This window comes from Lytechinus pictus, chromosome 4 (genome assembly GCF_037042905.1).
Source record: "Lytechinus pictus isolate F3 Inbred chromosome 4, Lp3.0, whole genome shotgun sequence".
NCBI lineage: Eukaryota > Metazoa > Echinodermata > Echinoidea > Temnopleuroida > Toxopneustidae > Lytechinus > Lytechinus pictus.
In genome coordinates this window covers 6,048,317-6,063,327 of record NC_087248.1, presented here as the reverse complement: position 1 = coordinate 6,063,327, position 15,011 = coordinate 6,048,317, and the positions used below count along the sequence as shown (strand labels likewise).

The following is a 15,011-nucleotide window of genomic DNA, read 5'->3' as shown; positions in this document are numbered from 1 at the left end:
TAAGAGTAAGTCGTTTATCTGAAATTGTATTGAACACAAAAACTTGTTATTTTTAAGCTCCTTAATAATTTATTGCATAAAAATGATAGCTGATCAATATCACATCAAAATGACTTTTAGTTGTTCACTGAATTAGCTGTGTCATATAGCTTACCAATTTAATGACGTTTATTTTCTTATTCTAGTGATTGTCACTATTACTCATTCCCATTATTTATAATCATTAATAATGAGATCATTATACTATGACCCTTTCCATTATTAGTATACAATGAATAAATAATGTGGAGGTATATGTGCATAAATATATAGATATATATATATATATATATATACACAGTGGCGTACCGTGGGTCATGGCATGGGGGGGGGGGGGGGTCACCAACAAAAATGTTGTGTCACTTAGTAGGCGCGCAAAGCGCGCTCATTTTCCAGGTATACTGACCTAATAGAGATATTTTATGGACGGTGCCATTAAACGGACATGTATCTCACTTATCAAATAATGCGTGCGCGAAGCGCGAGCTCAAAATTTTTGATATTCAGACCTAATAAAGGATATTATAAGCAATTTTTTGTAATCATGATACGTACCTCTTTCACAAAACAAACAACGCGAGCGCGAAGCGCGAGCTGAAATTTTTGTGTATGTATTGACCCCAAAAAGGGACATTTAAGGACTGTTTAAGGGAATTCATAGAGAGTATACATATCTAACCATAGTCATCTGATGCGAGCGCCATGCAAGCGCTTGCTGATTTTGTTAGAATTGCACCTAACCCATATAACACCTTTTGAAGTCATTGTAATCATGAACATGATACATATCTGACTAATCAGTATTGCGAGCGCGAAGCGCGAGCTGAAAATTTTTGAAATTCAGACCTGAAGAGGGGCATTCTAAGGCTTGTTTGTAGGAATTCACCAAGACCATACGTATTTCACTAACCAAATGATGCGAGCGCGAGCTGAATTTTTTTTTATATGAAGAGCAGGCATCTCGACAGTCCACTAATGCGAACGTAAACACGGAAGGAAATGTTTGATATTCATACCTTAAAAGGGGGCAATCATGAAAAAGTCATTATAAAAGCATATGTAACTACATAAAACAATAAATACTCGAAGTGCGAGGAAATATATTTGGTGTATATTGACTTGAAAACGGGATGTTAGTACAACTGGTTTATGTATACAATATCTCATTACCCTGACAATGCACGCACCAGAAATGATGAACACATTAGCCCTATACGCCCTAAGCCAACTATGTTTCATAAATTTATGAAAAAAAATCTTATTTAATATGATGAAATATATATAAAATATATCATAATATATAAAAAACAATAATTTCTTTTTCTCCACTACGTTTCTCTTTCTTTCTTCTTTTTATCCTTTCCCCCTTTTTTTTTTTTTTTTTTTTTTAGCCAGCCGGTGGGGGGGGGGGGGGCACGTGCCCCCCCATTCCCCCCCCCCGTAGTTACGCCACTGTAAATATATTCTGACATGCTCACCTTCATTATTTGTCCATCGGTGTATTCTCTTAAAACTTTCTTCAAGAAGTCAAGAAGAGATGGAGGAGAGGGACCGAAGCGTGCTGGAAAAATATATAATACATATTGAATTAAATTATTAGAAGGTTTATCTTTTTGTGAGAGTCATTAGGGGAGTGTCAATTGCTCACTCAAAAAGTACTTTTATTAAATCATGCTAGAACATGAAATTAGTAAAAATTCTTTGGAAGCTTGTTCGACATCAACGATGTCAATGAACGAAAATAAACCTTTTATAATGAGCCATTATTGTCATAAAAGTTTCAAAGTACTCTATACTGTAATTGGACATAACAGAAACATACATGTGTTACGTGAAACAAGTTTTCAACCAACAGACGAAACAATGACGGCCACATTGAATGTGCACTAACCCAAATGTAAATTTCACATTTGGGTTCGTGGAAGCAGGTTCTTATGGCATCAAGTTTTATATCATGAACAATTTATTACTGGACACCAAGGTTTAAATGAAACAAATAATACTCGCAGAATTCATGAGCTTCGTTTACTTTGCTCCTCCGAGAAAAATAATTCTAATCAGGGACCCAGAGACATAGGCATATAAAAGCAGAATGTCACACGACTATAATTTTTAGACATGAACATGTGACAATGTTACGCAAATGAGCCTGGAAATATGTATATTCTCGATCAAAATACGTGAATATAATCATTTCCCCTTCTCTATCACACATTTAGAGTGTGTTTATTGTGTGTGTGTGTGGGGGGGGGGTGGGTGCGCGTGTGTAGGGGGTAACACGATATTTACTCCGGCGACACTTGCTCCGACTTTATTTCGTCTAAGTGATATAAGGTAACGGTTACAATAGGGTTTTATGGTAGGGTATAGGGTATAACCCAGGGATGAATTTGGTCATCCATTAGTATGTGTGGAATTTGCTGCCGAGCGATTGTCGCTAGATCAAATGCCATGGAACCGTGATAGCTAGAGAGAATGTCTGTGTACATAAGCAGGGACACTGGAAGAGGGAGGGGCTGTTAAAAAGTGGTGAGGGAGCAAGACACATTTTTACCCTCTCATGAAGCCCCCTTCCTAAATGAGGAGGATGAGGAGGAAGAATTAAAAAGTTTTAAGAATAAAATATGATATAATCTAACTCCCACCGTTTGTTATGGATGAAATGAACGATTTGATAATGAAATATTTTAAAACAATTTTCCCTTCCTCCCCTATATTCAGGGATTTCCAATATTTTAATCAATGAAATTGATATTTTTTTCCTTTTAAAAATTGTTTATAGGTTACGATGTAGTGCTGGCCTACACAATTCGTTAGAATAATGGACACCTCACAAAATACCCCGTTGCTCGTCGGCGGAAGTGAGAAGTTTCGAAGTTTCTAAACGCTTTCAAGTTTTGTCAGTTTCCTGCAAACTCGAAATGTAAAGCTTTGACAATCAGACGGCATATTGAGCTTTTAATTTAGTTTGAATTTAAAATGAATTTGCATTGTTCTCCATGATAAAAATATGTTCAAGATATATGATAGCACTCTATCAATATAATAAAGATTTTTTTTTCCAGTCTGATATTTTAGCAAACACAGTGACCTAAATGCGATCATATAGCATAAAAGGGTCTTTGAAGCTATCTAATCGCATTTTCGTCAATTCTTTTGCTGAAACATCGGATTGAAAAAGGGCCTACATGTAGATCGCGTTGTAGAATGAATTGTTGATTAATGCTCGGATGCGTCCGATTTGTAATGTGTAGTGCAGATCGTTTAGATCAGATAACGGTTCTTTGTCTCAGCTAAATTGTAATATTCTGATATAAAATACGAACGAGTGTGAGTAACCAGGGAAGTGTAAGAATTAAACATCTAGTCCAATGTTGGGAAAGAACCTGGATAGTCAGGCACGTTTAAAGCTGGGCGGGGTCAACGCTTCACTTTTATTGACGATCTTCAGTCAGGGGTGACGATACGTCACCTATTGTCATTATTGTATTGACTCTCCTTGTCGCTCTCAGTGTGTATTGTGCATTTCATGGCTACTGAACGCCCCGAGCGAGTTGAAGGCTTTCTGTTCAGGAATTACATTCTTTCTGCAGAAGGAAAGTCGGCCACTCTCTATCAGCAGCAGTATACTGATGGATAATATCGCTTATGAATTACTATTTTTAGCGGAATGCAGCACGTTTAACATGTGAACCCGTGGTACTAGGCAACATAATACCGATAGATTTCACGACCAGTTGTACATCATATTAATGTTCCATTCCTTTGCCGTTCAGAATATCGTGGTGGAGTGCCTAGATCGCTAGCTTGGTGCAAGGATGTACTCATGTGCAGCATTTGTAGCATGAAATATTGCCGAATTGTGATACTATTTTGGTCTCATAATAACCGAGGGAAACCGATGCAGCTAGCAGAAGCTACCAATACTCAGCTCCTAAGAACCCTTAAGAACAGACATTTACATGATTTAGCGCTGTAAATCGTTTTCGTTCTTCACACAGTATAGTATCAGTAGCAAACGAATGCTGAGTCCACATGAACAGACGTTTGTAAACATCTCTATTCATCGCCATGCAACGGTTATTTGACAAGGGATGCATCATATTATGATACGACCTCCGGATATTTTAAGCCATAAACTCATTATGATTATAATTCTTTTCATTGCGACATACCCCCAGCATTGAATCTCAAGCATGGCATCATCCAAACGCTCAGGGAGGAGAGGTGGGTACATTCATTTTCAATATCATTTTATCCCACATGTTATATAGGCACCCAGATTAAAATGATTGAACGAAAATGTAACCATATGTCTAAAATTTTGTGTTATTATTCCTGACAATATGATTTCACATAATAATCGTAAAAACATTAAGAATGCAAGTGCCATTTGCATCATGACCCTAAAATAACGAATTACATACTTGGTACTTCAAATAGATATGAGGTAATAAATATAAACACGTGAGCTCTTCGTTTGTATGTAAGACACCCAGAGTCATAAAAATGAGATAAGTTTTCTTAGAAATCTCTTTTTAACATATAATTTATTTGACCTAGACAGAAAAGCACAGCTGCAAAAGGTCATGATCAAACTTCCTATAAAAAAACATTAAGCCAATTTAACATATATATTTTACTGAACGGAGTAACTGTTAGATGAATTGAATTCAGTGTGAAACATCATATTTCCAATGGGGCAAGTAGGCAATACTGCGTGATTTCGAACACAATCAAAGCCTGAATACTATTTTGTATGAATCTAACACTATATTGGGCCTCTCCGCTGGTCACATTACAAGGAGTGTCGGGCTACGGACTATTTGGCACGAGTTCCATAATTTATGTACCCCCGCTAAAATTGAAAAAAAAAAAAAATATGGAGGTTTGGATTAATAATTATATCTATAGCCCTGATCTAGAACACTTGTGATGGAAAGTAGAATGCATGATAAATGGGAAAGTTTTTCATACCACAATCTACTAAAGAGTAAACAGTATAAGTAACATCATTTTTAGATAAAATAACCATAACTTTATCATTCCATGTTCAAATTCTTTAAAACTACCACCTTTCTCTTTTGTCAAGTCTCCCCTCAAACACAGACTACCCCCCCCTTTTAAAAACCATGAGTGACCCTTTAAAGGAGGTCCTTTAAAAAAATCAGGTGGATGACACACTTATAATACTCAAAGGATGTTGCAATTATTATGAAATATTATATATTTCCCAGTTATAAATGTATATGACAAAGCACCACTGATCAAGAGGGCTGAACACATTAAATTGAAAAAAAAACTATACGCTGTTAATGAAGCAAACAGTATATTGATAATCTATTAACATTCTCCTCTTTTTGGAAGGGTCAATTATCACAATTTTTTTTCTTAGTTTTAATTCACATTGCGTATCGTGTCTAGTATATCTCTCTAGAATTGACATTCAAATTCGTTGTTATGTAATCATTTTAAAATGATATTTTGTTTTCATTTGCTTTTGCCTTTTTATTTCGGCTTTTTCCCCCATTTCATTTCCAGAATTTTATGTTGGTACAGTCGTAATGCGATTCAAATCATAGACTTTAAAAATAATTGTACCAATGTTTTATCGCAATATAACTGGGTTCATTACTCGATACTGTTATTACTCACGTAAGCTATGTACCTACTAATTTGAACTTGGATCATTAGAATATCAAGTCAACTGCAGCAGACCTTGACACTTTTGTCACCGTGCGGTTTTGTGTTCATATCCGTTTGTTGTAATGTTTTTATTCTTTTTTAACTCAGTCTCTAACATACTCTGTCCTAATACATTCCAGACGTTCAGACTGGATACGATAATCTACTACTAGGACTGACTTTAATTCAGAGATTATATTGATATAATGCCACTAGCTACCATTGTTTTGTGTTTGAACAAACCGCAGTGAATTCGTTCAATAGCACGACCTTGCCAATGTGCCAAGTTATTGTATCAAAACATATTTGTATTTACTCTGCGCAGCCAAAAAAGAAGGATATTTTATAGGAACACGGATGATTACAGAGAAAATCTACCATTTTGATCCATACACTCGATCTGTGGCAGTGTTCCTAGTGATTTTGCTGGGTGTATGTGGGATTGCGTTTTGCCGGGACAACATTAGCTTCCCGTGGCCACCGTACTGCGTCAGTAATATCGTTTTTAGATTTTGATAATGTAAGTATTGGAGTATGATGATAATGTTGAACACCATTAATTATGTTGTTTGTCTTCCTACTATACTGTAGATTATGTACGTCAGCACACACAAATATAACTACTGCTTCTAGAACAAAAAATACTTTTTCTATAAACTTAAGTTATATACTTACTTTATATTGCTACTGCTGCCTACATGTCTACTACATGTATGATAAAAGAAAACAATTACAGCTACATGTACTATCATTAGCACCATGCTACAACTAGTTGGCCTACTACTATACTTCTACTAGGACTACACCACCACCACCACCACTACTACTACTACTACAATTACAACTACTACTAGTAGTACTACTTCTACTACTACTACTACTACTAATACTACTGCTACTACTACTACACTACTACTACTACTACTACTACTACTACTACTACTACTACTACTACTACTACTACTACTGCTACTACTACTACTACTACTACCACTACTGCCACCACTACTACCACCACTTATACTACTACTACTACTACTACTACTACTACTACTACTACTACTACTACTACCACTACTACCACCACTGCTGCTACTATACTACTGCTATACCTCCACCACCACCACTACTACTACTACTACTTCTACTACTACTACTACTACTCCTGCTACTACTACTACTACTCCTGCTACTACTATTACTACTACTACTACTACTACTACTACTACTACTACTACTACTGCTACTACTACTACTACTACTACTACTACTACTACTACCACTACTACCACCACTGCTGCTACTATACTACTGCTATACCTCCACTACCACCACTACTACTACTACTACTACTTCTACTACTACTACTACTCCTGCTACTACTATTACTACTACTACTACGACTATACTACTACTAATTCTAATTCTACTACTACTACTACTACTACTACTACTACTACTACTACTACCACTACCACCACTACTACTATTATTACGACCAATACTACCCGTACTGCTACGACTATTACGCCGATTCTACTCCAACCGTTTTCAAGTTTTCCTTCCTTTCCGTAACTCTGCTTATTGGTTAGTACATTTATCATGTTTATCAGAATAATGAAGTCTTTCATTAGAGCATCCTATATGAGAACGGGATCTGATTCATCCGAGTATTATGATTCATCCGAGTATTCTGACATTGATAAACAATGTACCAGGTACTACCAGTGTAATTGTTCAATGTCATTATTCCACAATACCACTTTCTATAAAACATTGATTTTGTCATTATGATGACAATATGTTACGATATTGACAAAGCTGTGTTACGTTATAGCTTCATGAGATTTTGTTATGAAACATGATCAGTGATTTTTGTCTCACCTGCATAGCAGAGTGAGACTATAGGCGCCGCTTTTCCGACGGCGACGGCGGCGGCGACGGCGGCGGCGGCGTCAACACCAAATCTTAACCTGAGGTTAAGTTTTTGAAATGACAGCATAACTTAGAAAGTATATGGACCTAGTTCATGAAACTTGGCCATAAGGTTAATCAAGTATTACTGAACATCCTGCCTGAGTTTCATGTCACATGACCAAGGTCAAAGGTCATTTAGGGTCAATGAACTTAGACCATGTTGGGGGAATCAACATCAAAATCTTAACCTAAGGTTAAGTTTTTGAAATGTCATCATAACTTAAAAAATATATGGACCTAGTTCATGAAACTTATACATAAGGTTAATCAAGTATCACTAAACATCCTGCATGAGTTTCACATCACATGACCAAGGTCAAAGGTCATTTAGGGTCAATGAACTTTGGCCGAATTGGGGGTATCTGTTGAATTACCATCATAACTTTGAAATTTTATGGATCTGATTCATGAAACTTGGACATAATAGTAATCAAGTATTACTGAACATCCTATGCAAGTTTCAGGTCACATGATCAAGGTCAAAGGTCATTTAGGGTCAATGAACTTTGGCCAAATTGGGGTATTTGTTGAATTACAGCCATTAATTTGAAAGTGTGTTGGTCTAGTTCATAAAACTTGGACATAATAGTAATCAAGTATCACTGAACATCCTGTGCGAGTTTCAGGTCACATGATCAAGGTCAAAGGTCATGTAAGGTCAAAGAACTTTGGCCACGTTGGGGGTATTTGTTGAATTGCCATCATATCTCTATAAGTGTATTGGTCTAGTTAATAAAACGTGGAAATAAGAGTAACCGAGTATCACTGAACATCTTGTGCGAGTTATAGTAGTTTTCAAAATCAGCACTGCTGCTATATTGAATCGCGTGATGCAGGTGAGACGGCCAGAGGCATTCCACTTGTTATTTGTTGATCTTGGTGTCACATCCTTCCTTTTTACCATTCCTACCATGATGTCAACTCTTTTTTATATCTCCTGATTCTGCCACGTATGTAAACAATATGATATACTATGCCAATGAAAGATACGCCAGTAGGTCTATCCCCAAATTCAATTCATGCATACAAATTTTCATATATTATATCAATATGAAAACAAACATAAATATTTGTGCTTATCGTTTGTTTCTCTTCCTTTTTTCTTCGTTTATTACTTTTTGTTTTCCCTTTTATTTTGCAGTTCCGCCATCGTATGAAGAGACGATGGAGGAATTAGCTCGGAAGAGGAGTGGTGAAAACCCCAAACACGACCCGAAATCACCAGGACAAGGCGTGTACAGGAAAAGAACCGACGTCGATGATGTCGGTTACGATGAAGCAGGAACGACCCCGCAATACCAGTCAGACCAACCCGCTACCATCTCACACACAACAGTCAAACCGAACTATCAACAGCATGACGCAAATCTCATGCCCCAAACCTCGACAGCCACCTCCCCATCGCCCGAACATTCCCGAGGATCCCCAAAGAAAGGCCGATTTAAGAAACTGATTTCCCGATCAACGTCGAAACGGGATCCGAACACTTACACTTACGAGAACCAACAGAGCGTCGATTACTGGTCGTCGATAGAACCAGTTACGATTGATCCTAATATTGAACCTATCCTCCAACGACCGATGGTAACTCGGATTGGACCGGACGGAAGGACATATTTAAGAGATACCAGTATAGTTGTCGTACAGGTATGGATGTTTATTGGTCGGTAAAGCGATCGACATTGAACGGTTTTGAAGTTGAGTTCGAGTGGAACTTGAGCTACAATTTCGATAAACATTTAGTGTTATACTAATACTACATCATGCACCAGTGGCGTATCTAGGCATTATTTATTGACGTTGCCCACTTCCCGACTAGCAGTAAAATAGATAAAATCCTTGACAAATACTTAGGTCTCATTTCGATCAGCAAGAATGCAAAGTTACCGAGCTCCTGGAATTTGTATTTCAAAGCCTGAGATGCTTCTTTTCTGATGTATATTTCAAAGATTTGATTTTTCTTCAAATCTCTCTGTTAATTTTCTGGGTTTTTTTTGGTCTGCGCATTTGCTGCACTCAGAGGTTAGAATGATTTCAGCTTAAATTATAATCTTAAAATGCTTCAAATTCTAACCTCCCATCATGCCTATGAAGAGGTGTATAGCTTCATAATATTCTACTGGGTCACGAAATTATGCAGTTCTTGCGAGGTAGCAACGAGACCGATCTATATAAAAATGTCGGTTACACTTCGTAATTCCGAAGGTTCGTAATTCCGAAGGTTCGTAATTCCGAAACACGTAAATTGCCTATACCTCGATGTTCGTTAATCCGAAAACGTAAAAGAGTTCGTTAATCCGAACATTTGTAGCGTTATTCCGAAGGTTCGTTATTCCGAAGGTTTGATAATCCGAAAACGAAATAAGGTTCGATGTTCAGAAGGTTCGTTAATCCGAAAACGAAATGAGGTTCGTTGTTCCGAAGGTTCGTTAATCCGAAAACGAAATAAGGTTCGTAGTTCCGAAGGTTCGTTAGTCCGAAAACGAAATAAGGTTCGTTAATCATTTCGTTTTCGGACTAACGAACCTTCGGAATTACGAACCTCATTTCGTTTTCGGATTAACGAACCTTCGAAATTACGAACCTCACTTCGTTTTTGGACTAACGAACCTTCAAAATTACGAACCTCATTTCGTTTTCGGACTAACGAACCTTCGGAATTACGAACCTTCGGAAATACGAACATTCGGAATAACGATCCTTCGGAATATCCGAACCTTCGGAATAACGAAGCTTCGGAATAACGAATGTATGCGAAAATGTCTACCCTTTAATGGCTGTTAAGACTAGTTTTGTTTATTTCTCCTTAATTTTTACATATTTTTCGCACCTTCTGCCCTTCTTTCCCCTTATTACACCTTTGACATGTCACTCACGCACGTCTCTGTTTAAATACATATTTCATTTTTAAAGCTCTCAGAACATGTTTGTGAATATTATGTGGATAATTCCATTTTTTTTTACCGATTCAGTCTCCACTTAAATGTTGTTCTAAGGAAAGATGTTATCAGCTCAAAGCACAAAAAGAACGCTTATTTTCGTTTCTATCAATGTGAATATGACACAGATTTCGCTTGAATCGATTCGTCCCTCATAAGTCATTATTTTCCATCGATTCATGACGACTTAGGCCAAAAGAAGGTTTTCGATCACGAACACCTAACATTCTCCTGGGAATTCAAGTGATAAAACGTAATAACAATTAAATTGGGAAAATAAGTAAAAGACAAATAATTTACATATATTATACTACGGTAGATTGTGTTTCCATGTACTCGCAAAGGAGGTTGCCTGCATTGCTAACACATTTTAACACATTTATTTACATACTGTACACGTACACTGTATTTCACATATAAAGCAAACTGTCGATTTTAAGCAAATACTCTTGGGATGCACAAAGCGAAAGGAATGACAATGTCGAAATATCCTATTTCTGTAACTCACTAAACATACTGAACATCAGTGGACCCTTTTTGTTTGGATAACGCAAACAACTTTTATGATTTATTTACCGGACTTAAATATGTTTGCACTGGTATTAAAGCATGTCAGCCTTTGTCGATTTGTGATATTAGAATATTTCATCATTACAAATCTTTGATCCTATGTACTCATCAGTGTTTTTTTTTTTCTCTCTCTCTTTCTCTCGTCCAATGTTGTGTCTAATCCTGCATTTCCCTTGCGTTTTTTCATTGACCTTTTGATTTCTATCCGATCTCTTGCCCACTCCCCTCTCACTCCCTCTCCTTCTGACCCCCATGTCTTTTTCATTTTTTTTTCTGAATAAAGCCCGAAGATCACGAAACTCCGAACACACAGAAGGTAGTTGAGAGACCAATTCGACCCAATGACTATATGTGGTACTCCTTCGTGGGAATGGCCTTTTGTTTCATCTTTGGAATTTTCTCTTTGATACGATCTAAAGAGGTAAGTTGGATGAAAAAAAGTCACGTTGTCTCCTCTTTTATAACAAGTGGAACGCCTCTGGCAGTCTCGCCTGCATTACGCAATTTAATATAGCAGCAGTGCTAACTTTGAAAACTACTATAAAATAATCATTTACAAAAACATCATTCATATAATGACATAATACCACGTTCATTGACCATAAATGGCATTTGAACGGAGACTTAAGACTGTCAACTACACCCATGTCCACATTTCATTCACTCTATCCATAAACTTTCAAAGTTATGATGGCACTTCAACAATTACCCCAACATGGCCTAAGTTTATTGACCTTAACTGACCTTTGACTTGGTTTTGTGACCTGAAACTCACAGGGGATGTTCAGTGATGCTTGATTACTCTTATATCCCAAGTTTTATGAACTAGATCCATAAACTTTCAGAGTTAGGATGATAATTCAACAAATACCCCCAACACGGCCAAAGTTCATTGACCTTAAATGACCTTTGACCATGGTCATGTGACCTGAAACTCGCACAGGATATTCAGTGGTACTTGATTAACCTAATGTCCAAGTTTCATGAACTAGATCCATAAATTTTCAAAGTTATGATGGTAATTCAGCAAATACCCCCAACTTGGCCAAAGTTCATTGACCCTAAATGACCTTTGACCTTGGTCATGTGACCTGAAACTCAGGCAGGATGTTAACTAATACTTGATTAACCTTATGTCCAAGTTTCATGGACTAGATCCATAAATTTTCAAAGTTATGATAGTAATTCAACAAATACCCCCAACTTGACCAAAGTTCATTGACCCTAAATGACCTTTGACCTTGGTCAGGTGACCTGAAACTCAAGCAGGATGTATACTAATACTTGATTAACCTTATGTCCAAGTTTCATGGACTAGATCCATAAATTTTCAAAGTTATGATAGTAATTCAACAAATACCCCCAACTTGACCAAAGTTCATTGACCCTAAATGACCTTTGACCTTGGTCATGTGACCTGAAACTCGGGCAGGATGTTCAGTAATACTTGATTAACCTTATGTCCAAGTTTCATGAACTAGGTCCATATACTTTCTAAGTTATGATGTCATTTCAAAAACTTAACCTTAGGTTAAGATTTGATGTTGACGCCGCCTCCGCCGCCGTCGGAAAAGCGGCGCCTATAGTCTCGCTCTGCTATGCAGGCGAGACAAAAATTAAGTATTTTAAAAATGTTAGATTTAAACCTAATTGATATCGACTCTTCTAATGGCTTGATGTGCATGCAGGATATTTGTTTGGGGAAACGCTGTATTTTTCTCAAACTAGCCCTCTCTTTTCTTATTTTTAGGGGTTCATTTGAAAATCACATGCAGGGGAGGGGTGGTTGCTCCCCTGTTACTTTTTTTTTGGCGCCATCCCTTGCCAGTGCATGTGAACATAATTTACTCTCTATCATCAAATGGTAAATATATGAAAAAAAACCAACGCTTCAGAGCCACTCAAGAAACATAGGATGGGTTAGGTTTTTTTTTTATTGTTTACTACCATGGCTTATTAGAACTTTCTCACCAAGCAAGTATGAGTACAGGTACATGTCTTTCACTTGAACTGAGTTAACGAACGACGGTGGGCATACTCAATCCATGATATACTGACGTAATCGACTACGCCATCTATTGGCCGTATCTGTCTCGATTCAACTGAGCGCTTATCATGGATATGATTATCAATACTTCATAACTTTCGAGTCTGATCCTATTTCGAAAATCGTTACGATCCCCTTGTCAAGTGCATCTTTAATGAGACATATTAATGAATAACCTCATCTCGGTCATGTTGGCTCTCAAGTTGTAAAAAAAATCTTTGCAAATAATTTTGTAGAAGAATTCTGATACTTCGGATTAAATTATGTCTGAATTGCACCATTCGTGTTTCACCTTTTACTTTACTTCGATCCTTAGGTTCCCGTCAAATTCGAAGCAGGTGATTACGAAGGAGCGCAAAAGTCTTCAACATCTGCGCGGAATTGGGGCACTCTCGCTCTCATCAGCGGCGCCGTCATCATCATCGTCTTCCTCTTCCTTCTCTTCGTGAGCCCTTGCCCTCTCACAAGAACATTGCAGTTTCAGGGAATATGCCCTGAGGGCGTATGACGAAATGAACTCGTTGAAGTTTCGTATAGTCGATGCCATTCGATGACAGGTTACAATAATCATGCGCCTTAGCAATATGGAATTACGGATTCTTTGAACTGTTGAAGCGTTGTGACTAAGCTATCTTCTTCTCCTGCCTGTACGATGCATTCCGGAGGTATGTTGGTGGAAGAGGTAATGGTCACTCGCGATATTATGCATTGCAAACTCACGAAAAATCGCTATGAGAATCATATTTTTAAGTACCTTCTTGACCTAACAATCATAACAAAAACCGATTGATCAAAACACAGAGGTAGGAGGATGTGCTGTTGAATTATGTCTGACCAAAATGTGTTAGAAGAATTAACCACAATTGTGGTTGATTTTTAACAATTTTTTAAAGTGGAATACAATATTGATCAACATATATTGCAACTAATTCTTATTCAAAGTATATGATGGTATTAAATGAGAAAAATAAGAATTCATATAGTGACTTCACTTCTGACTTTAATATCTGTCATAACTCTTTTTTTCCTTATACTAAACTTGATATAATTTATCCATCGAGTACCCTGTATTGTTAAATCGATTTAGCTATACTATGTACCAAACAATTGTAATAAAATTTCAATTGTATTGTATTTATTAAAATTTTAATTGTACGGTAATGTGAGCACACATTGAACTAAACGAAAAGAAATACTGAAATTTATTCTTTATTATGTAATGGTGTTAAAATTCTCGTCTTTAAACTTCGAAAATCTCCTTCAGACATGACTTGATAGGTCAATATATTTTAAGATGAAGGGTTGACAATAAATAATGTAGAAAACTTCGACCAAGTTATATTTCTCAAAACATTTTAGTCAAAAGGTTACGCCATTTTTATGTAGAGAATGTTTTTTTTTTTTGCTTATATTTTCATATTCTAACAAATGCCATCCTATGCTCCTGACAACGACAACAAGATTAATTCAAAGTAATCTTTATGAGAATATTAATGCGTTGCATGGATTAATGTGCCAAAAATGTTCTTTTATGCATATGGTCAACGATATTCTGTGCTTATTTAAGTTAGAGACATGTATTTCGCCATTTTGCAGATCGATGATTTTGAAAAAAATGCCCTTTCTTTGGTAATCGTGATGTTAATGTAAACTTGAATTTTAGTTAATTCTCAATTATACATATATTGAGGCTTATGCAGGCATTTTATAATTTCATTTGTTTATCTAGAGAATAAAAACTTTTCACACTTTTA

The 15,011-nt window shown here is 36.7% G+C and overlaps 2 protein-coding genes across 4 annotated transcripts in view; one reads left to right on the top strand and one right to left on the bottom strand.

Annotated features, from left to right (window-relative positions):
• LOC129259637 (sacsin-like) overlaps nt 1-3,521 on the bottom strand; it is an 18,663-nt gene extending 15,142 nt beyond the window's left edge. The window contains exons 1-2 of the mRNA XM_064098930.1: nt 3,482-3,521; nt 1,518-1,600 (exon numbers count right to left, since the gene is read on the bottom strand). Coding sequence (XP_063955000.1) covers nt 1,518-1,600; nt 3,482-3,521 — 123 coding nt within the window. The remainder of the gene's footprint in view (nt 1-1,517; nt 1,601-3,481) is intronic.
• On the top strand, nt 3,174-15,011 carry LOC129259126 (uncharacterized). Of its 3 annotated transcripts, none has more exons than XM_054897411.2 (4): nt 3,174-4,266; nt 8,843-9,348; nt 11,494-11,631; nt 13,574-15,011. In XM_054897411.2, the coding sequence occupies exons 1-4, from the start codon at nt 4,236-4,238 to the stop codon at nt 13,763-13,765; spliced, it is 867 nt and encodes a 288-aa protein (XP_054753386.2). In that variant the 5' UTR covers nt 3,174-4,235; the 3' UTR covers nt 13,766-15,011. The 3 variants fall into 3 exon arrangements, 2 of the variants coding, with proteins under 2 accessions (XP_054753386.2, XP_063954271.1); XR_010293317.1 differs by having other exon boundaries at nt 3,549-4,266; nt 11,494-12,228; nt 12,393-15,011; XM_064098201.1 differs by lacking the exon at nt 3,174-4,266 and adding an exon at nt 5,861-6,244.

Bases quoted from the DNA above. Each gene is read 5' to 3' on its own strand.
- LOC129259126 (XM_054897411.2), top strand. From the start codon at position 4,236: ATGGCATCATCCAAACGCTCAGGGAGGAGAG. The intron at 4,267-8,842 runs GTGGGTACATTC...TTTATTTTGCAG, and splicing joins CAAACGCTCAGGGAGGAGAG to TTCCGCCATCGTATGAAGAG. The intron at 9,349-11,493 runs GTATGGATGTTT...TTCTGAATAAAG, and splicing joins CCAGTATAGTTGTCGTACAG to CCCGAAGATCACGAAACTCC.